Source organism: Pantherophis guttatus, chromosome 7, assembly GCF_059756535.1.
Source record: "Pantherophis guttatus breed Tessera chromosome 7, ASM5975653v1, whole genome shotgun sequence".
Lineage (NCBI taxonomy): Eukaryota > Metazoa > Chordata > Lepidosauria > Squamata > Colubridae > Pantherophis > Pantherophis guttatus.
The window spans coordinates 17,751,145-17,775,236 of NC_142069.1; the positions used below are offsets into that span (position 1 = coordinate 17,751,145).

The window sequence follows — 24,092 nt, forward strand, 5'->3', positions numbered from 1 at the left end:
TTTCATTTCTTTCTGTTGCAAATATTAAGGCAGATGAAGCTGATTAATCTAAATCAAGCACATCAGAAGCATCTGGAATATGAACCAAACATTTTCCCTCCTTATGTAAACCTAGGCATTTTTGAATCAGGACAATGACCTAAATCAGTGTTTCTCAACCTGGGCAACGATGGACCTCAGGTCTTGGAATTCTCCAGGCAGCATGCTGGTTGGAGAATTCTGGGAGTTGAAGTCCACCCATCTTTAATTGCCAAGGTTGAGAAACAGTGCCCTAAATTCATATCTGACAGCTCAGAATGCAAGATGGACACAAAAGGAAACATTCTGAATATAGGGAAAAGCCTAAAGTAGGTCTCCCTAGTGTGACATCCAAGGCAATCAATATGTTAATATCTGACAGGTTTTCCAGCCTCGTATACTCAAAGAAAAAAATTAAAAAGGAAAATTGGCATGTTATAAAGAATCAAACTCTAAACTCAATCGTTATTTCCAACAGTATCTTTGTGGCACAAATAGCTTTCTTTTAAAAATCCAAAGAACAGGCAACTGATGCTAAACGCTTAGGTTGAAAAACTGAAAATTGGCAAAGGAAAGCAAGGATAATAGCCAATATCTGATAGTAGGGGAGCTAGTGGGCATTCTATAAATTAGCACTTTTTAACTGAGCGTTGTTCTCCTGGGATTCAATTTGTGGTTGGAGAGCTCTAAAATCAATTGTCTCCTACCGCATAGACAATTATTTAATTATTAATTATGTAAAAACAAAAAATATGGCCTTTTCGAAGAAACTTTCTAGACACAGTCATAGGTAACAATTAAATGGGAATGATAATGAACAAGTTCAGGCCTTCAAATACCTCAGAAATGTTTTTCATGCAACCAGTTCATGGAGGGCTCAGATTCAGCGCTGGCTGGGGGATTCTGGGAGTTGAAGTCCACCCATCTTCAACCTACCAAGGTTGAGAAACACTGCACTAAAAAGTCAAAAGTGAAGCTGCCTTATTAAGATTTTTTTTTTCACACCATGGGAGATAATTCTATACCTTGTGGACTAGTATCACAACTGTCCCACAGCTGATAGAAGAGAATATTTGTAGCTGAAGGCTGAACTGAGAGATCTTTGGTGCTCTCTGAGCTTGGTTGTTTTCTTACAGATGTTTCATTACCAAACTAGGTAACATCATCCCTTACCTAATGAAAAATGTCAAACAACCAAGCTCAGAGAGCACCAAGGACCCCACTGTCCTACAGCTTCCAAATATATGCATATAAGAACCTAGAACCTTTAGAACAATCAATCTTCCTAAGGAACCTGATTTGGTTTCCTTGTTGTGTTCCTAACTCAACTCTTCGGACTGAAGCTGACATGGTTCCACTTAACACTTATGCCTGGTAGTTACTGGTTCAAAATAATTTTCAACCCAGTTTGTCTGGCTTAAGACAAATTCCAGATTTCTTGGCAAAACTTACTTGGTGCCACCCTAATCCATTGTGGATTTTTCTCCAATGTATTGATTCCAGTGGGATTTGATCAGGCCAAAGTGTCTTTCAAGCTATGTGCCAGATACATGGCCCTGTAAAACAATTTTAGTCAGGCTCCATCATATGATTAATACAGTGAACCCACAAAAAAGCGTTGCTCCTGCATTTTACCATTACAATATTGTCCCTCAAAAACACCAAAAGAGTGTCAACTTGCAAAGCTTTCAAGTTGCCATGAGCAGGAGAGAGGGAGAACTGAAGTGAATTCCTTACATTTTTCTGATCGCAATCAGAAGGAGGGTGTTAGGTTTCACAGCTAGCCAAAGTGATTAATTGGAGAATGTGATTTATGACATGGCCGGGGGGGAGGGGAGAGACAGGGTCACAGGGGAACGTAAATCTACATGGGGTCAGTCCTGACTGCATCCGAGTATTGCCGGAATGGTGCTCCAAATAAATCACTATATTTCCTTTGAAGTTTGGATTATGGCTCATGAATTAATTAGGGCATCTTTCGGAAACTTGACAAAGAGTTTTTACTCGCTCCCCTCCGTTCTCTTGAAGGAAGGTTCTGTATTATCTTTTAACGTATCAAAAGAGCTGTGGTTTTATTCTTGTGGAGAGTGGGAAATTGAAACTGTGGGACATGTATTGCCTTTTTTTATATATAGACATTATGAGAAATGTATATTTCTCCATTTATAACACAATACCTGGGCAGGCCAGTGGTTGATTACCTCAGTCTCAGACCAGGTAGCAAGAATTTCAGACAATGCAGTCCAGTTTTGTGTCAGAGCTATGACTGAACATAAACATCTCCAGGTGAGGTGATTGATGCTAAGCCTTAACTAGACTTCCATAACTCAATATATACCTTTTTTTTGTCTTTCCTTCTTTCCCCCCTCCCTTTCCCCCCATTTCCCTTCTTTTCCTTTTAAATTTATAAGCATATCACTTTATGTTTTATTTTGCCATTTCTTTGTTATTGTTGCTTGGAGCATAATAGTGTTAATCCCAATTAATCCTAGCAGAGCTTCAGCAGGTATCAGACTTAATATAAAGTAGCATAGCTCTACATTCTCATAATGTTTTATGGTAACATTTATGGCCCCTTTATAATTATCTGTCCTGGTTATTTATAGAGTTTAGATTATTCATTGTAAAAATTGTAAATTTATAGGATTCGCTTGAGTTTTAATACTTCTGCTCAGTAATTTTACCGAAATAATTTTATCTTTGCCTTATTTTATTCTATCAAGATGACTTTATTTAGTGTAATTGTTATGTTATTGGTTCTGTGCTGGTGTATGAAGTAAAATTGATGGATTGATTTGAAATTCCTTCCCTCAGCTTTTTTTTTTTTTAACACCCATCACATGTTTTCAACATTTCAGTTCTGCCCATCAACTTAAAAAATGCAATCTTTACTCTATATTATAACTTGAGCTGCATTTTCTTATCATACATCAGGGGAGGAAAATGATGGCCCTTTTGTGACTTATAAACTTCAATTCTGTGATTTCTGGGAGTTGAAGTCTACAAGTCATAAAAAGGCCATCATTCCCCATCCCTGCCTTACATGAAGAAAGCATAAATCTTGACTTGGGGATTAAAGCAGGGTGCTTCCAAAGCTGAAATTACCCCCTTCTTTCAGAATTTAATCACTTTTTAAAAATCTGGAACAGACTGAAAAGCAGGGTATAAAATAATTCAGTAAAAATTTGAAGAGCCTTTCATATTGTCCAATACTTTCAGAAAGTGGCTATGCCTCTATCTTTTCCTCCAATTTCCCCCAACAGGTGAGGCACGATCCACCCACATTCAGCTATAAAGGTGTGTATTTACAGAGCTCTCTCATTACAATGAAGACTTTTTTCCTTGTCCAAAAATGAGTCTGGATTTTGTGTTTAGCAGCAGGGTGGGGTGGAAGAAGGAGCGTCCTCCATCTTCTGCTTCCTCTTCTGTTCCGCTTGCGAAGACAGTGTGAAGAAGAAAGCATGGTGAAATGGCACAGATTTTCAGCTCCAACTTAGCAAGCTGCAGTGATGAGGCAACAGCGTTGATAACAGCAGCTACAGTTCTTCAACCTCAACAAAATGGGCTATGAAAGTCAATACCACCCCACCCCACCCCAATAGATAGGTCTGTTTTGGTCAGAAACATATGAAATTCAGTACTGGTGAGAAAAGGTCCTATCGGAAAAGGTAAGGAGTGGGAGACAGGAGGGCAAGTGAAAGCAGAAGAAAGAGGAAGGCAAGGAACCTCTCAGAAGTAGGATGGAGGGCAGAGAGGACAGAAAAGGTATGAGTTTGAAGCAGAATGGGGAAGAGGCTACAAAGGAAAAATCTTCTGAAGCTCTCATAGGGCTCCTTCAAAATAGAATCAGTTTAGAAGAGGTAATAAAGAACTAAAGATTTTGTGTGTTTTTATCACAATCTGTACTCTTCCTCCTCCTCCTCCTCCTCCTCCTCCTCCTCCTCCTCCTCCTCCTCCTCCTCCTCCTCCTCCTCTTCTTCTTCTTCTTCTTCTTCTTCTTCTTCTTCTTCTTCTTCTTCTTCTTCTTCTTCTTCTTCTTCTTCTTCTTCTTCCTCCTCCTCTTCTTCTTCCTTTCTTCTTTCTTCCTTCTTCTTTTCTTCCTCTTCTTCCCCACATACACTCTCTCATTTTACTAAAAAATAAATTACAAACTAGATATTTTCTGAAGACAGAAAAAGAGTCCCAGGCTAGGTCTGTGCTGTTTGGCTACTGCTGGTAAGGGCTGCTACACTAGACTGCGCGAGCCACTGGAGCATCTGCGTCTGTGAAGCAAGGAACTGGGGGGACAGGTCTGGTGCGGGTGATTGTAGGGTGGTGGCGGAGGTGGAAGCGGGGGCTGATGAATGGTTTTCACCGGGGTCCCTTGGAGCCCGCTGCCTCGACAGTGCAAGGGTGTAGAGTTGCAGGAATCGGAGGACACGTAGCGCGTCAAAGTCTGGTTGAGGGCCGGCTCCATTCGAGCGAGGCAAGGCTTGTCCAAGACTATAACTTTGACAATCTGCTGACACTGTACAAGGGTCCCCGCTGAGGCAGGGTAAGAGGGCGCCAATGCTGCCTCCAGCCTTTCCCGTGCCACATTAGGATGTGTGCTGGGCTCCACTCCACTCTCGAACCCCGGGAGAGAGTTGTGCTGGTACGTTTGAAGCCTGTTGTGAATTGACACCTAGTTTAGAAACAGTCAAAGAAGCATTAAATGTTACAAGACTTCTTCCCAGCTGCTTCTGCAGGCTGCCCTTCACCCTTCACCCACCCCACCGCCAGGTTTTTTTCTCCAAAAGCCACAGCCCAGCTTAAGCGTTGCTCCAAAATCTCCCATCCCACCCCTCCTTTGACCTCTCATTCCCCCACTCCCACAGGCACACCTTCCCCAGGCTTCCTTCTTGAGCTTCATAACAGCGAAGGCAATAATGCTATATCCACAGACAGCACAACCTCAACCATCCAGGTGGAGTCAATACAAGTGGCACCCAGAACAAGTGGGATGAAAAACGTAAGCTTGACGTAATATACGCTGAAGGCATGAGCCCACTGCCTCTCATGCTATCAAAAAAAAAAAAAGCCATCTTGTTACTCAGAGTTTTAAATGTTCGCTTAGATTTCTTTTATTATTTTATGCCCCTATTTGTCTTTTGCTTAGAAGAAAGGCAACTGGGAATTAAGTCTTTCCAAATTCTGCTTAATGCAGGCATATTTTCAGATAAGCTGTGCTTTATGACTGGAGTGCTCAGAAACTCTTACATCATCTTGCAGTCCATAGGCTAACAAGGCAGAAAGAAGAAAGGATAATTGAGGTTGTACATCTTTGTGGGGGGGAACGGGGACGGGCGGGAGATGAGATTTGCTGACATTCAAGGAAAGACTTGAGCTCTTCCTAGCTCGTGTCTTTCTGAGCAGGAAAGTGGCACACATGACTCACTACTCTGTTTACAAAAGGAGAAAATTAAAAAGGGAAGAGGGGGGAAAAACAAAACAAAAACCAAGCACAAATCTGACATCGTTCAGCAAACTTGCAGCTCGCTCTGATCCACTCAATGGTTGGCAAGTGAAAGGAAATGATTTTTTTTTTAAATCTGCCCCCAAAAGGAAAAGAAAAGAAAAAAAAAGTATCCATCCAGTTTGTACAATGATTTAAAAGAAAAGAAATCTGATGAAATGGCAGCAGATCAGGTAAATCTCAGAGAAAATGGAGATGCTTGTTTCTGCTGAGGAGGGAAGGGGAGGAAGAAGGCTTGGGGTATCTTGAAGCGAGAAGAACCCCAAAGAATCCCTCAAGTTCAGTTTGTAAACAGCAACTAAGATGGACTGGAGTTCCCTACGGAAGGAATCTAGGGAGCCAATGGATGAAAGTTAAGAGAAAGAATTTCAAAGAAGCACAGCTACCCAGTAGACTTGGGAGAGTAAGGCTCAACAAGGAGTTGGAAAATGAGATCCCTTTTGTGGAGGAGCAGTGGCAGATGGGGTGCCCTATCTGCCTAATTCTGGAATTCCAACCAGGATAAAGCTTTATAGGCGGCTTCCTTGGGATCCCGAAGTGAAGATCTCTCCACGAAGAGGTGTCTGTTTTGACTCAAAAATGGAGATGCCTGTTCCTGTAGGGCATTAGCAGCCATGCTGCCAGAGTAACGAGTTAGTTTTTTATGAAGCACATTATGAGGAGCATGGCCGGAGCAACAAGTATGCCCAGAGGGGCTGTTTTCTCAAAGGCTACAGAAGAGAAACTAAGTATAAGGTGATGGAGCTTGATGTCCGTTAAGAGGTTGATGGATAAATGTATTCCCTGCCCTTAGAGGTAGTTGTGGCATCTCCAGAGAGAGGGAGATGCTGCTGAATGAGTCTTAGGAGAGTTTTCCTGGTGAATGGGAGTCCTTGGAAGTGCTCTTATATACTGCTTCACCATGCTTTGCAGCCCTCTCTAAGCTGTTTACAGAGTCAGCATATGGCCCCCAAACAATCTGGGTCCTCATTTTACCCACCTCGGAAGGATGGAAGGCTGAGTCAACCTTGAGCCTGGTGATATTTGAACTGCTGAACTGCAGCTAGCAGTCAGCTGAAGTAGCCGGCAGTACTGCACTCTAACCACTGCGCCACCTTGGCTCTTTCCATATAAGGATCTTTTGCCATATAAGGAAACACAATACCATATTGTCTAGCAATCTCTCCCAGGTTGGGGGACATCTGGTCTAATCTTCCAAACCGCCCCCCCCCCGGTGAATCTTGCCCAGCCTGCCACCAAAGTGGCACCAGCATTTTGGGCAAAAGAGCTATGGAAGGAAAGATCAGATGAGCAGTGAGGATCGGGGAGATTTTGCAATGATCGTGAGCTGCCAGGGGGTTCATCTCAGCTCTGTCTCTGATTTCTCCTGAAAGGGTGCTGGGTGGGGGATGAGGAAGGAGCAGGTTAGTTTCCAGAGTTCGGCCGCTGGCTCCATGAAGGATGTGTTAACAATTAGAGAAAACGGCTTGAAAAAAAATGCTTTGAAGTTTAATCTGGATTTGAAAGTTGTATTACCCGTCCTAGCAGTAACTTTTTATTGTATCTCTGGAAATTGGTAAAATTGTCAGTCTGGCAGGGGAGGCATTGATTAAAACCTGAGAAAAGAAACAACAGAGAATGTAAGAAGGGCTGAACTGAGGGAGAATTACTTACCTCCATAGCTGCGCATTCTACTTACCTCCACTGTGTTCTCCGGGCCTTTTTCTCCTAAATCTTTTTTGCCTTTGAAAATAAAAGAGGACTTTCCTTCAGTGGTGCAACCTACTCTTTCTGCCATAAGTTAGGACAACTGTTGGTATTCTACATTGGGCCAGATTCCTTGGGCTTGCTAAGCTTTTCTCCCTGTTCATCTTCAATCAATCTACCTCACAGTCAAGGCAAGTCAGTTATTTTTGGCATCCTAGGCAGAAAAACCCACAAGTTCACTTTCCTGGCAGCAAAAATGCAACAATAAAATAATTCACCATCAGTTATTTGCTGTGTCACATCAACCTAATGAAATCCATGATACAGGTGTCTTCTTTTACTTACCGCCATTTTCTTATTTATTTGGAGTTCATACCCAAACTTTCCACCTGAGAACAGGCTCCTTTTGTGTCCTATCACAGAACCCCTGTGAGACATGTTGAGCTACAATCGAGTAACTAGCTAGTTAGTAACTAGTCATTTTGTGAGCTTCCAAGATGGGAGGTTGAGTTTAGCCTGGGTTTCTCCATTCTCAGTCTAACATTTTAACCAATATTGGTTCATTAAGGCCTGGTCATATATGTACTGTTTCTATCCTTCTTTTCCTAGTCAAATATTAAAAGGAAAATTACTTCCTGGAACTGAAAATATAATTTTGAGAGGAAAAAATAAAATATGTTGGCTTATCCAGGATATAGATCAACTGGGTATATGCTAATGTAACTTTCAGCTCTCCTCCTCCAACTATAGTTTGGTAAAGATAGTATAATTTCCCTAATCTGCCTTTCCAAAAAGAATGATTGAATGATTACTGAATCTATTTAAGAACCTTCATTCTTTTAGCCTAAAATAGAGTAGATGTCTTCATACATCCTGCCTAGTTTTATAATTTAATGACTATATGGCAGCACTTCCAGACTGGTGAAAAGTCCTTTGCTACAAACCAGTCCACCTAGTTTAATATAAGGTTTATCCTTTTTGCTTCTTCCCTTCTCAGGGATGACCTAGTTTGGAGAACGTCAGCATTATGAAATCAGATGTAGACTTGAACAATGTCTTGATAGCTCAAAGAATGAGCTTCTGTTGGCTATTAATTCAAATCTATCATAGAAATCAGCATGAGATCTGCAGCTTTGGGGTTTTTTTTTTTCAGATTAACAGGTAAACCAAAAGGTGAGGTGATAAGCTTTTAATGCTGATCTGGAAAATCCCCAATTGTGGGGGAATGGCATGGCATATGGGATTGGTTCTTTGAGAAACATAGTTATTTTGAAATGACATCAGCTTGGGGACATTTCAAGGATAAGATCTGTTATGTTATTGCTCAAGGTTGCTTTGTCCTTCCTTTTCCTATGATCTTACTTGTGGTTATGAGGTGAGCAAAGAAGGACTGATTGTTGTTCTAGGTAGGGAGTGAAGAACCTGGGAAAATTCTAACCTGCTGGAGATCCGTGCTTGAATTGCATTTCCATCTGAGCCCCATTGGTTTTTAAGGAAAGATTCTTTGCCCCATGCTGTTTCTCCAGCTCCCCTAAGAAGACATGGGGATGGGGGAAGAGGAGGAAGGTACAGAATATATAATGGAGAGAAAGAAAAAGAAAGATGAAAACAAAAAAAAAACAGAGCCATAAAAACCAGAGGGATGTGACAAAGAAAAAAAGAGCAATCATGTCTGCTAGATATTGTAGGAGGAGAGTCATGTTAGTCTACGGTGGCAAATAATCAGGAGGAATCTGGTAGCACTTTTCTGTCGTACCCATTTTATTAAAAGTCATAAGTTTTCATGAGCTGCAGTTCACTTCATCTAATGCACAAAGTGACTAGACTAATGTAGGATTTAAATTGGGTTGAGAGAAGTAGCAAAAAGAAGAGAAGAAGGGAGGGTTATGGAAATGCAGGACAGATGAGAGGCAGATTATAAGTATCATTATTATTACCTAACTGTATGACCTGGTCTTCACCCTTGACTCCTTAAACTTTGGCAACAACATATACTTGCAGATGAGCATCACAGCATGAATACTCAAGTCATATGCCAAATTCTCCATGCCAACCTAGAATACTGCTTCCTCAGTTCTTGCCTCCTGAAACCCCTCCTTTACTTGAAATTCACTGATGACATTTTCACTACATGGACCTATGGAAAAAAAAGCTCATCAAATTTTATCAAAGCTTCAACAACTTCCAGCTCACCATCAACTTTAGTAGCAGTGCACTTGAACAACAAGTCCATTTCCTTGATGCCCTAGTAACAATACAGAATTGATATATAAACATCACATTACACATGAAGCCTACAGATTACCTATGCGTGCTTAAATGTTTCGGGTTTCTACCCACAACACACTCTCAAATCTATCATCTCTAGCTAGGCTCCGAGCTATAATTGTATTTGTTCTAATTCATTGGATAAGAGATGCTCGTTCGATGAAATTAAGCCAGCCATTCGGGAGACTGAAACCCACTCACCTAGATCAACAGATACATCAACAGAACCACATCAATTCCCAGTTCTGTTAAATGATAGATCACAAAAACAGAACAGAATTCCAGTGGTTGTCATAGCTCAAGTCACTCAAACAGATTATTGATAAATGACATTATTAAGACCGGTAAATTACAATCAATGCTGGACAGCTTTCTAAGGAACTGTGTAGCACAAGGATCCCCAACTCCTGGGCCATAGTCCACTACCATGCCTTGAACCCTTTGGAACTGGGCTGCGGAAGTGGCATGCGAGCGTGCATGTGTGTATGCGCATCTCCACTTGCGCGAGTGTCAACCCTGAAGTTGACCTGATTGAAGCCATTTTGACCTCTTCAGTGTTGCCACACTGGACCTGAGGGATAGGGAGGGGGTATTTGAGATAGATGTGGTTTTGTAGCCAAAACAAAATACTTTCTCTTGGGAACCAAGGACATTTTTCATACCTGGTCGGAGGAAGCCGAAGTGATGTCACCCGGTGGCCAGCCAGGAGTGCAATTGGACCATATGGCTGTGTGTTTTGAGAAAGTATAAAATGTTTAATTACTTTTAATTTAATTTACTTTTAATTAATCTGGTGAAAACCACGGGAACCTTCAGAGTCGGTTTTCACCAGATATGTGCCAATATGATCATTCCAATAAAAGTATTCTTTGAGGAATCTACCTGCCTCGGAGTCTCGCTTGCTATGGATTTATTATGTAGAACCCTGATAGTGAGCAGTGGGTGCATGTACCTGATGCTTGCGCCAATGGAGCTACATGCACTTGCCCACCACTCACACAGAACCATACTCTCTCCCCCCCCACCCCAGCTGGTCCACAAAACCAGAAAAATTGGAGAACTCTGGTGTAGCCGATCTAGACTTGCATACAAACCATCCAACCTGAAGCAGATTCTCTCATCAGTATTCAGAAACAGGGAGAAAATGATATTAAGATGAGAAACAGACGTTTGGCCCCATATTCATTTCAACAGCACTAGTATCACAGGCTCCAAAACGCTTCACCTATAAGGTTAAAGGTGCCTTCACTTGCTCTTCCTCCAGTGGGATATATGCCATCATCTGCCAGCAATGTCCCTCTGGATTCTGTACATCTCAGACAAACTTTGTGCAAAAGAATTAATGGGCACAAGTTTGACATCAGCTCTCAAGACAAGGACAAAGGAATATCAGAGCGTTTCAGCCTCCTAGGATAATTCACTACAGAATTCAAACTAGCCATTTTGGGAAAAAAGAAACTTTAACCGCACCATTGGGGGAAGCTACTGTTGGACTCACGTCCAACAAAAGATTTCAAGCCATCTCAGAAGGCCTCAACAAACACAATAGGTTTTTTTAGCACAATTGTTAATTGACAAGAGTATTTATAACATGCATCTGCATAACCAATCTGTCTTCCCCTGCCTTCTTCTCCTCCCCCCCCCCCAATTTAAATTCTCCATCAGCCTAGCCACTCCGGGCATCTGTTGAAGTGAGCTGCATCTCATGAAAAGTTTTTTATTAAAATTTGCTGGTTGGAAAAGGTGCTAGCAGGCATCTCCTGACACAGGGGCAAAGCTATAGTCTATCACAGTGAGAAAACACCCGGTTGGGAAAGATAGAAAATATACCACCTGAGTGCATGTACGTGCGGGCGCACACACAAACACACACACACACAAACGCAAAACACAAATGAAAGTTTGGCCCGCTTCTACTTATGCTTTGACAAACATAAAGAATTCTAGGAAAGCTATCTACATTTTAGGCTAAAATATTACAAGTGGAGTAGATTGGGTAAAATACCCACAATCAGGGCAATGACATATATTTCTTCTCCTGGATTTGGTGTGTGCTCCTTGAGCCAAAAAGTAGGGAATGACAAACCCAGAAGTGCGACTTCTCTGAATTTGCAAATATCTGTTTCCAGGATGAATTTTGATTCTGCAAATTTTGCTTTACCCCACTGTGAATAACTGTAGCCGTATCCAGAGAGCTCTTCAACTGAATGGATGCAACAGTATGTGGGGAAGGGATATTTTTGTGTATGTGAGGGGAAGTATTATTCAGTAAGTAAGTAATGAAAAAAGAGGAACTCGCCGGATTGTGCAGCCAAGCAGTTAATTAGCAGTCACATTAGGAGCACATAATCCATATAGCATTCCAAAAATGATGCCAGGTTTTCTGATACACATAAGTCCCGGGTGTTATTGTATCGGCTGGACTCATATGAGCTAATCCAGCATACATTTGTTTTCAAATATTCTCATTATTTTCTTATCCATCTTACCCATTTCCAAAACCAAGGGAGTAATTTATTTACTGGTTCCATGTGCAATTATTGATAGGAACATAGGAACATTGTATCTCTGGCAAGCTCAATGATTCTGTACCTTACGTTTGCCTGTATATACCACATTAGGGTCATAATGAAGATAGACTCTGGTTTAGCATGGTGTTTGAATTCAACCACTGGGATTCGTAGATGATGGTTTACAATTTAGCACTGTGTATAAACCACAGTTAAAACAAATAATACCTTAGACCAGTGGTTCCCAAAGTGGGGCCCACACCCCACAGAGGGGCAATTTGATTTTTAATGGGGGCAATTTGATTTTTCATGGGGGCAATTGGAACCTTGTTTAAACCAAGTTAATGGCCTTTTAGGCTTCCTCCTGTGAGTAGGAATTCACTTTTTGAATAGTAAGAATTATATGTCACGAGGGGGAGGGGGGCATCAGGATTTTCGAGATGCTTAGGTGGGGCATGGCCAAAGAAAAGGTTGGGAACCACTGGCTTAGACCAAAGTTTGAACTTGGGATGTGGATTCAGTAACTCATAATAACTTTTTTGTTTATAGTGGGGAAAGAGATTACCCCAGATAATAATGTTCCTATATTCCTATAGTTATTATGAAGAGAAAAGAGAGAGAGGAGAGAAAGAGAGGAGAGAGGAAACAGGAGAGAAGAGAGAAGAGAGAGGAGAGAGAAGAGAGGAGAAAAGAGAGGCTTAGAAATTATAATGAATACTCTAAAACCATGTATGTCTGCAGTTGAATGATGACAATTTAAAACAATGACCTTTCTGCCTTCATGGAAATGTTCCCCCAGCCCATTTTTTTAAAAAAAAATCTGAAATGGCGTCTCTATCAATGATAAGCATAAAAATACAGAAGACACGGACATATGTACATACAGACAGAATGACTGCATGGAGTCTGGAACACGCTGGGAGTCTTACATTCAATTCGAATCTGTTCTAGCTCCATCACCTCAGCTATTGATTCTTTGAGGTCTTCCACAAACTTTTGCATTTCTTCAGCGTTTAGGGCACAGAAATGAAGCACCTGTTTCTTCTCTGAGCCTGAAACTGGAATCACCAAAGTGATACCATGGGGATAGTCTATGAAAAAGGAGAGGAGAAAAAATAAAAACCTCTGAAAATATTAGTATTGGCTTCATATATTATTAAAAAAAAAACAACACCAAACATCTGGGTGGGATTAGAAAGTGGACTGGAGTGGGTGGCCAATAATAAATCCTTTTTCATCATCACCATCACATGCAATGAGCATCCTAGAATATAATAACAGAGTTGGAAGGGACCTTGGAGGTCTTCTAGTCCAACCCCCTGCTTAGGCAGGAAACCCTACACCACTTCAGACAAATGGTTATCCAACATCTTCTTTAAAACTTCCAGTATTGGGGAATTCATAACTTCTGGAGGCAAGTTGTTCCACTGATCAATTGTTCTAACTGTCAGGAAATTTCTCCTTAGTTCTAAGTTGCTTCTCTCCTTGATTAGTTTCCACCCATTGCTTCTTGTCCTGCCCTCAGGTGCTTTGGAGAATAGTTTGACTCCCTCTTCTTTGTGGCAGCCCCTGAGATATTGGAACACTGCTATCATTTTTCCCCTAGTCCTTCTTTTCATTAAACTAGACATACCCACTTCCTGCAACCGTTCTTCATATGTCCTCTGATCATCTTTGTTGCTCTTCTCTGCACTCTTTCTAAAATCTCAACATCTTTTTTACATCATGGCGACCAAAACTGGATGCAGTATTCCCAGTGTGTCCTTACCAAGGCATTATAAAGTAGTAGGAATAACCTTAAGGAATAGGAGGAGGAGACACAGCCAAGGCAACTTTCAGATCAGTGGTGGGTTGCCCCCCCGGTTTGGACCGGTTCGCAAGAACCGGTAGTAAAACTGGCGGGAGGCTCCGCCCACTGACCCGGACGTCATCAGGAAGTTTCTGCACATGTGAAGAAGTGCACGCACGCAGCCCCGTTGCCAACTGGTAGTAAAGGTAAGTAGAACCCAGATCAATGAAATCTGAGTCTAGAGCAGAAATGTAATTTGGGAAAGCATCTCAGACGTGATGCTCAATAGTTCTACCAAAGGTAACAGGAAGGAGGGGGGAAGCATATTCAGACTTGTAAGATCTGTTACGGTAATCTTATAGTAAAAGTAGTCCTCAGTTTAGGACAATTTGGACCAGAATTTCTGTTGCTAAGCAAGGCAGTTGTTAAGTGAGACATGCCTGATTTTGCGACCTTTTGGCCATGGTTGTTCAGTGAATCACTGCAGCTGTTAAGTGAATCACATGGCCATTAAGTGAATCTGGCTTTCCCATTGACTTTGCTTGTTGGAAGCCAGCTGGGAAGGTTGCAGAGGACCCCTGAGATGTTACAACCGTCATAAATAGATGCCAGTTGCCAAGTGCTCAAATGTTGAACATGCGTCCATGGGGATGTTTGTGAGACCTGTCATAAGTCAATTTTTTTCAGTGCCATTGTAATTCTAAACAATCGCTAAAGCAGGGGTGTCAAACTGGATTTCTTCGAGGGCCGGATCAGCATTGTAGTTCTCCTCCACGGGCCGGGCCAGTGGGGGGTAGGGAGACGGGGAAGAGATGCCTCCTGCAATATCCTGCCAGCCAAAACAGGGTGTGTGTGGCTCCCCGTGCCCTTTTGGCTGCCACAGGCATCGCGGGCCAGTCCTTTGCTATTTCCAGACTGGCTCTGCGGGCCAGATTTAAGCACCCCATGAGCGAGATCCTGCCCACAAGCCTTAAGTTGACACCCCTGCATTAAAGGAATAGTTGTAAACCAAGACTTGCCTGTATTAGCATTTACAACTTTAGTTTCCTAGTCTGGTCAATCTTGAAGGGCTAACACAATCACAATCACTTAAAACTAACCCATTTTCACATGTGAAAATGTGTAGTATTTTTTTTTAATCCAGTCTGTTATTTCTGTTGTCTCCATGCAAAATACCTCTGTCGTTTCTAGATAGAAAGGCAGATACTAAGTGATATGTCTGCTGTGACCTGAAAAAGCCATTGCCAGGGTAAACAATGCTAGATAATTCATTTGTCCTAGATTAAGAGGACCTTGGTGGCACAGCAGATTAAAGTGCTGTTAAATAACACCAGCTGCCTGCAATTACTGCAAGTTCGAATCTCGCCAGGCTCAAGGTTGACTCAGCCTTCCATCCTTCCAAGGTAGGTAAAATGAGGACCCAGATTTTGGGGGCAATAAGCTGACTTTGTATAAAAAAGAACACCGCTTGGGGGGGGGCGAAAGCCCTACTAAGCAGGTATATACAAAAGTATGAAGGCTTTTGCTTAACGTATTGTAAGCCGCCCTGAGTCTCCGGTGAAGGGCGGCATATAAATTGAACCAATAAATAAATAAATAAATAAATAAATAAATAAATAAATAAATAAATAAATAAGGCAAGTTTTTGCATCCTCCAGTTAATATGATCACAAGCACGTTTAATGGGTACGTTAGATTCCCCCCCCCCTTTTTTTTAAATAAAGGATTTAAGGATCTTCTACAAATAGCAGAGAACAAAGAACCGATTTGGATTTTGGTAGGAAGGCATGGGACCTGTGTCTATAACAAGACACTTTGCAGCAAGTATACAATGTGATTTAAAGAGAAGGAAAGGAACGTTGCCATGCAGATCTTCTTTCTGAACTTAACCTTAATACAGAGAGACAGATTTGGCCTCGTTTATGCCAAACAACTTCTGAGAAACAGTTTTTGTTCCGGAAGCCTTGCATGTTCAAGAATCATTTGCCATGATTGGTACTCCGTTTCAAGATTTGGGGGATGCCACTGTGCAGTAAATTAATTCTGGCGACTCTATTCTTTTGTTGCTTTCTGCCGTTCGCTGCAAGAATCAAATAAGTCCTGACACGGAGCTCTATGTTTGGAACTTGGATGTCTTTTTCATTAGAAACAGGAGCTGTGCGGTGTGGGGTTATGCAAGTGTGTGAAGAAGGTGTGTGTGTGTGTGTGTGTGTGTGTGTGTGTGTGTGTGTGTGTGTACTTCCATCAGGGTAGCAGTATTAGGAAAGAGGATTCAAGTGCTATAATGTAAGCCCATAACAGAAGAGATGAAGTTTTGGAGTCCTTGGTGCTATCTGAGTTTTCATTGTTTCCTTGCAGACTTTTCATTGCCAAACTACGCACTGCAATATCTTCAGGGCAAGCATCATACAAGCATTACCTATATTTCTCCATTGTTTATAACCATTGCATGGTTTATTACAAACTGAGGTGGCGCAGTGGTTAGAGTGCAGTACTGCAGCTACTTCAGCTGACTGCTAGTTCAGCAGATCAGCGGATCAAATCTCACCGGCTCAAGGTTGACTCAGCCTTCCATCCTTCCGAGGTGGGTAAAATGAGGACCCAGATTGTTAGGGGGCAATATGCTATTTAGTATACTGTCTTTGGTGTAAGCCGCCCAGAGTCCTCAGAGAGTGGGCGGTATAGAAATATGATTAATAAATAAAATAAAATAAATAAATAAATAAATATTATAGATCAGCTGCTTCTGCTGATCATCGGCTGCCAGCAGTTTGACAGATCAAATCTCACCGGGCTCAAGGTTGACTCAGCCTTCCATCCTTCCGAGGTCGGTAAAAATGAGGAGCCAGATTGTTGGGGCGGGGGGGCAATAGGCTGACTCTGTAAACCGCTTAGAGAGAGGGCTGTTAAAGCACTGTGAAGCGGTATATCAGTCTAAGTGCTATTGCTATTATCAGAGGAGAAGGAATTGAGTACCACCGACCTCTCTTGGCTTGATCTAAATACAGTCTTCTCCGCGTTGCTTTCTCAACAAAGAGTAGAGAATTCTATATTGCAAGCTCCCAGCTCATTCAGTCTAAGACGGAATCACATATTGGCAGGCTCAAGCCCAAAGACAACACCGCAAAATCCAATCGAGTCCAATCCTTTATTCGCTTACACCTAATGGATAGAATCAGAGCAAACTAAAGGCACAACCTTCTAAACTACTAGTGAAACAGGAGCCGCGGTGGTGCAGTGGCTGGAAAGCGGTATTGCAGACTAATTCAGCTCACTGCCAGCAGTTCGATCCTCACCAGCTCAAGGTTGACTCAGCCTTCCATCCTTCTGAGGTCGGTGAAATGACCCATATTGTTGGGGGCAACATTCTGATTCTCTAAATCACTTAGAAAGAGCTGTGAAGCACTGTGAAACAGTATATAAGTCTAAATGCTATTGCTATTGCTATATCCAGAGGGATTCTAGGGTGTGGCTATCCTAAACATCTTCACTCCTCCTCCATCCAAGTTAGATGTGCAGTCTCTTAATCAGGGCCTCCCTCTGATGAGATTTTCTACTATCTCCCTGGGAAAGTTCCAGGTTGCCAAAAATTTCTCTCCACCAATTCTCCAGGTTCACATTCCATCACACGTGCAGTACATAAGATGCTACGCACAATCATTTTCACTCCTGAAGCTCTGCATTGTTTGAAAACATCAAGGAAATCAGCTTTCACTTCATGCAGAATTTGTGCATGTCCCCAAGTACTTCACAGTGCTCCACTCCATCGTGTTTTCATATGCATCCATCACAGACTTCCGTTCTGTGTGCGTTTTTAGTTTGCAAGACACAGTTGCTAGCATATGTTAATTTGTGCAGACAAAAACAAATAAATAAAGGCAAAGCCACTTATGCAACAATCCTGAAATCAATTAGAAAGCTCCCTATAAAACTGGAAGTACAAAACAAATCACAGTCAAACTGCGGAAGTTTTTTTTTTTTTAAATGAACTGAGGAAAATGTATATAAAGCAGGGGTGAAATCCAGCAGGTTCTGGAGAACCGGTAGTGGAAATTTTGAGCAGTTCGGAGAACCGGTAGCGGAAATTTTGACTAGTTCGGAGAACCGGCAAATACCACACTCTGGCTGGCCCCAGAGTGGGGTGGGATTGGAGATTTTGCAATATCCTTCCCCCAGGAATGGGGAGGGAATGGGGATTTTGCGGTATCCTTCCCTTGAAGTGGGGTGGGAATGGAGATTTTGCAGTATCCTTCCCCTGCCATGCCCACCAAGCCACATCCACCAAGCCAGAACCAGTAGTAAAAAAAATTTGGATTTCACCACTGATATAAAATGTACGATGTTCTCACCATCAGGATAAACTAGTGTGAACAAAGAAAGAAGGCCAGGTTACTTAGATGGGGGAATCTCTGGGTTAGATTGGGAGGTCAAAAACATTCAAAAAGAAGACAGTGACAAATGATCCATCAGTTTAGATTCTTTTCCAAACATGAAAGAAGCTGAAATTTGATTGTGAGTGCTATTAAATAAAGAAGGAGAACAGCCTACTTTTCAGACTCATGCTCCCCTGGAGGTTTTCAACCGAAAGTATAGAAGCTATTTGTCTGAGGTGGTCGGCGGATTCCTGCCCTGGGCAGGGGGTTGGATTAGATGATCTCTAAGTTCCCTTTCAGCCCTAGGATTCTATGATTGTTCGATGATTGTTCATTTCTGTTCGATGTTTGTTGTTCATTTAGGCCTATAACTGAGGTTCCCAACAAATCACTGTTAGCAGGGGTGGTATTCGCAAATGGGAGCGTATGTGTCACCTCCGTGCATGCGCGGGACTTTCTGTGCATACACAGAGTGTCAAAAACGGGACGTGATGACATCCGGGTGGGTGGGCAGAGCCTCCCACAGCCGCCGCTACTGGTTTTCCCGAACCGGATCGAACCGGCTTAATAGCATCACTGATTCAGTGGTGGGTTTCAATTTTTTTTACTACCGGTTCTGTGGACGTGGCTTGGAGGGCGTGGCTTGGTGGGTGTGGCAAGAGAAGGATACTGCAAAATCCCCATTTATTCCCAATCAGCTGGGACTCCGGAGGAAGAGAATAGATGGGGGAGGGGCCAGTCAGAGGTGGTATTTACCCATTCTCTGAACTACTCAAACTTTCCGCTATTGGCTCTCCAGAACTGGTCAGAACCTTCTGAAACCCACCTCTGCACTGATTGTCAGGTATGCTTCCTTTTCTGAATATTCTCCTGGTTTACCTTTTCATCCCACCCAGCCATTCAGAATTCCACAGCCACTGTATCAGGGGTGAAATGCTCCCGGTTCGGACCAGTTCACCCGATCCGGTAGCGATGGAGGTGGGTGTTTCGGAGAACTGGTAGCAAAAATCCCTGCCCCCCCCCCATGCCCAGCTGAGCCGCACAATCATCAGAGGCTTTTTTTTACTTTTAAAAGCATTTTTCCTACAACCTCTTCGGCTGAAAAAATGCTTTTAAAAGTAAAAAAAAAAAAAAGCCTCTGACAATCGTGCGGCTCAGTTGGGATCGTCAAAGGCTTTTAAAAGAAAAAAACCCTTTTTTTCTTTTAAATGCCTCTGACGATCCAAGCTGATTTTTTTAAAAAGCCTCTGCCGATCAGGCAGCTGGGATCATCAGAGCCTTTTGAAAGCATTTTTTTACAACCTCTTCACCGAAGAGGTTGTAGAAAAAATGGTTTTAAAAGTTAAAAAAAAAATTGGCCACTTGCACCATCACATTACCCCCACCTCCCACCAAGCCACGCCCACAGAACCAGTAGTAACAAATTTTACATTTCACCACTACACTGTATGTGTCTTCAGTTCCACTGAAGATTTTTATCTAAGTTATTATATAATTTTACAAAGCTTTGGCTGTTTGGGGTGGGTTGTTGTTGTTTTTTTGTTTTTGTTTTTTTTGCTTGTTTCTCAAATTGAATGAATGTATACGGTATGGAATTACGGAAGTACAAATAGTCCTCGACTCACAACAGTTGATTTAGTGACTGTTAAAAGTTACAACGGCACTGAAAAAAAGTGACTTATGACCATTTTTAACACTTACGAGCATTGCTGCATCCCCATGGTCACATGATCAAAATTCAGAAGCTCATATTTATGACGGTTGCAGTGTCCTGGGGTCATGAGTTCACCTTTTGTGACCTTCTGACAAGCAAAGTCAATGGGGAAGCCAGATTCACTTAACAACCACGTTACTACTTTAAGCGCTGCAGGGATTCACTTAACAAGAGTGGCAAGAAAAGTCGTAAAATGGGGGCAAAATTCACCTGACATCTGTTTCACTTAGCAACATGAATTTGGGGCTCAATTGTAGTCGTAGGTTGAGGACTACCTGAGTTGGAATCATGGTTTAAAGGAGTTTAACCAGTCAAGAGTCTGTGATAGACAAACCAACCTTTCTTCAAGCAGTTTTGATTCATTCGTTTGTATCTCATCCCAAAGGTGCTTTTTCAAGAGGCAACTGGACTTTCTGGTTTTTCTTTGAAGACGTTTCGCTTCTCATCCAAGCGAAACGTCTTCAAAGAAAAACCAGGAAGCCCAGTTGCCTCTTGAAAAAGCACCTTTGGGACAACCACGATCTGGATGACTGAGAATCTCCATAGACATTTGTATCTCATGTTTCCCTAGGAACATAAGGTAGCATACTGGACTCAGCTATATGTCTTGGCCCGTGGTGGGTTAAGTGATGCCGTGTCCTCCCTCTTGCAGTGCCTGGAGGCTGTTAGGGGCTGGATGGGGAGCAACGGGTTGAAACTAAACCCTTGCAAGACCGAGTGGCTCTGGATTTGGGGTTCGTTGGCTCAGGGAGAATTGCCACCTTTGGTCTTGGAGGGGGTGGCATTACCCAAAACAGACCCTGTGTGTAATCTAGAGGTTTTCCTGGACTCACAACTCCTGCTCGAAGAGCAGGTGGTGGTCGTGGCCAGGAGGGCCTTTATGCAACTGCGGGTTGTGCGCTAGTTACATCCTTTCCTGGACCAACAGTCCCTACTCACAGTCATTCATGCCCTAGTCACTTCCCATCTTGACTATTGCAACACGCTCTACATGGGGCTGCCTTTGAAGAGCATCTGGAAGCTCCAGTTGGTGCAAAATGCAGCAGCCCACATAGTTTTGTGCAGACCCCGGTGTGCACATGTATCACCTCTCCTGAGGGAGCTGCATTGGTTGCAGATTTGCTTCCGGGTGCAATTCAAAGTGCTGGTTGTCATCTTTAAAGCCCTTCATGACTTGGGACCAGGTTATCTGAGGGACTGTCTCTTGCAGGTCACATCTACCTGAAACATCAGAGCGGGGAGGCAGGGAATGTTGCGGGTCCCATCCCCGAGGGCGATACATGTGGTGGGACCCAGAAGAAGGGCCTTCTCTGTGGTGGCTCCCTCTCTCTGGAACATCATTCCCCCAGAGATTAGAATGGCCCCAACTCTAATACTTTTCCGGAAGGCGCTGAAGACCCGGTTCTGCCAGCGGGCCTGGGGAACCCAGAGCGGGATGGAGCCTATTAAATGGCTCATGTGATCTGCTGTCGCTGGGGCGGAAGGTGGGTAGCAGGTGATTTTGTTATACTATACTATATTAATTGATTTGATTCTTTTGCTTAGTTTTTATTGTTTTAAATGTGGTTTTATATTCTGTAAGCCGCCTTGAGTCGCCATGGGCAAACAGGCGGCAATATAAATTCAATAAATAAGTAAATAAATACGCTACACTCCCTTCTCTTGTTGTTTATCCATCAACAACCCTTTGTATTCAGTTGGGCTGAAGAGAAGGAATGGCCCAAAGTCACCATGGTAAGTTTGAATTAACACTGGGGGGGGGGTCTCCAGTTCAGATTCTAAATGCTAACGTTCACTGTAACTAGAACACTGCATTTGCTCTCCCTCCCGAATGACCTTTTTTCTACAACCCATGAAAGACGACACATTTATCCCCTCCAGCGTCATCAGGCAAAGAGCCAAGTAGACTGTGATAAACTTACATTCATTCTCAAACAGATGGAACTGCATTCCTAAGAGGCCGACTGACTTGCAAAATGTGTAGGTTGAAGAGCTTTTCTTCTTGGGGCAAAGCTTGAGAATCTGTGAACGGACACAGACGAACAGAGAGAGAGAGAGAGAGACAGACAGGCAGACAGACAGAGACAGAGACAGAGACAGAGAGAGAGAGAGTCTTTCAGAAAGATCAGCAAAGGACAACAGGAAAGTTTAAGGTCCAAACACCACCATTCAACTACAGTATGGTAATCAGAATGAGATCCTAATGGGAATATGAGCGGTGTGAGGAACCATACCCCAAAAAGATGGGGCATGGTGAAAGGAAAGAGTAGGGCTAAAAAACATGCCTAATGGGATCCAGTCCAACCAATAATCAGGTCTGACCCTACTTAGATTTTGAAGATAAGCCAGGTCAGCTAAGTAGTAGCTTGGGGGGGAGGGGGGCGAAAGCCCTACTAAGCAGGTATATACAAAAGTATGAAGGCTATTGCTTAACACATTGTAAGCTGCCCTGAGTCTCCAAAGAAAGGGCAGCATATAAATCAAACCAATAAATAAATAAATAAATAAAATAAATAGTATCACATGCTGGGTCTAAATGAATTAAGGCAGTCAGTCAATTCTGATTCCTGCCTTTAGTTTGATGATAAAATCTGAAGGGACATTGGGTTGCACATCCAAATCTAAGTTCAATGAAATTCCAGGGTCTTACATTGTGCACCCCCAGTGTAAGATAAAAGGGTAGTGTAGTGTAAAAGGGGATGCGGTGGCTCAGTGGCTAAGACGCTGAGCTTGTCGATCAGAAAGGTCAGCAGTTCGGCGGTTCGAATCCTTAGCGCCGCGTAATGGGGTGAGCTCCCATTACTTGCCCCAGCTTCTGCCAACCTAGCAGTTCGAAAGCACGTAAAAAATGCAAGTAGAAAAATATGGACCACTTTGGTGGGAAGGTAACAGCGCTCGTGCACCTTTGGCATTTAGTCATGCCGGCTACATGACCATGGAATTGTCGTCAGACAGCGCTGGCTCTTCGGCTTAGAAATGGAGATGAGCACCGTCGGGAATGACTAGCATGTATGTGCAAGGGGAACATTTACCTTTACCTTTACCTTTACCTAGTGTAAGATATTTAGACGTGTCACCCTTCAAACTCCTTGTTGTAGCACAGGGCTGTCCAAACCTAGGCAACTTTAAGACTGGTGGACTTCAACTCCCAGACTGGGAGCTGAAGTCCACAAGTCTTAAAATTGCCAAGGATGGACAACCCTGTTGAAGTGCAAGCAATCTGCATGCATTTTTAAAATTTAGAAATAAAGCCATAGGAATCGCAGGGGACTAATCTGGTTTGGAGTCCTGCTATGAGAAGGGGCTGGAACTCTTTTTTCCTAACTGTGTTTTTCAAGCCATATCAGACTACCAGTAACCCCCTATCAGCTCCTTGCACTGGAAGGAGTATGTGAAAGTTCCTTCCAATGTAAGACTCAGGCACAGTCTGGGGGTTGATGGAACATAGGACAATCCGCGTGGAGAATGATTGCAATATGGGAGTTCAAGAGTTAATCCCCTTATCCTTCCTTCTATCTGGTTATATCATACATATCAATTCTTTTTTTAAAAAAAACAACCAACCTCAAACATTCACACAGTTGCGAATTGCACAACGGTTTTATGTTCATCTTGCCTGGAAGAAATTGTTTTAGCTTACAGTCTTGCGGTACTGAGAATAGAGAAGTGAGTGAAAACCATGCTGAAGAGTGGACTTCTATTATCTCCTCCTGAGGGAATCCTGTCAAATCACACTTGTCAATTGCTTGGATGTTTTATCTTAGCAGTTTCCCTCCATTCCTTTAAAATGAAACAGAGTGGATTCTCTACACTCCCTTTACCCAGTTTGGCAGTAAAGATGGTCTTTTCGGTTGCTTGATCCACTCATTCTTTCCTTACACTTTTGAGGATACAATGAGCGATGTGTGAGCAAAAAGGTAGCATTTTGCTTTCCTGGGTTTCTCTGGCTTTATCAACAGCTGGCGTCATACATTTAAGGCAGGGGTTGGCAACCTTAAACACTCAAAGAGCCACAAAGGCCCTAACCGGAAGCCCCCCGTTCAATTCTGGAGCCGCCTGGAAGTCCTCCCCACCATAGAGTCTCCTCCTAGCGCAGCATCCTTTTTCCTCTACCTGTCCTAACCGAAAGCCCTATCAATTGTGGAGCCGACCGGCAACAGGGAGCCACAGCAGAGGGATGAAAGAGCCACATGCGGCTCCAGAGCCACAGGTTGCCGACCCCTGGTTTAAGGCCTTGGCT

At 42.8% G+C, this 24,092-nt stretch overlaps 1 protein-coding gene across 7 annotated transcripts in view; it reads right to left on the bottom strand.

Moving 5' to 3' along the window:
* Positions 1-4,061: 4,061 nt before the first annotated feature.
* Positions 4,062-24,092, bottom strand: part of IQSEC3 (IQ motif and Sec7 domain ArfGEF 3) — a 242,532-nt gene continuing 222,501 nt past the window's right edge. The window contains exons 10-15 of one of the 7 annotated variants that reach the window (XM_087873704.1): positions 21,775-21,874; positions 12,906-13,067; positions 8,637-8,729; positions 7,191-7,234; positions 7,028-7,107; positions 4,062-4,681 (exon numbers count right to left, since the gene is read on the bottom strand). In XM_087873704.1, coding sequence (XP_087729830.1) covers positions 7,033-7,107; positions 7,191-7,234; positions 8,637-8,729; positions 12,906-13,067; positions 21,775-21,874 — 474 coding nt within the window. In that variant the 3' untranslated portion in view covers positions 4,062-4,681; positions 7,028-7,032. Of the gene's footprint in view, positions 4,682-7,027; positions 7,108-7,190; positions 7,235-8,636; positions 8,730-12,459; positions 12,567-12,860; positions 13,068-21,774; positions 21,875-24,092 lie in introns of those variants that run through there. The other 6 variants (XM_060694485.2, XM_060694486.2, XM_060694483.2 and 3 more) reach the window with 6 other exon arrangements.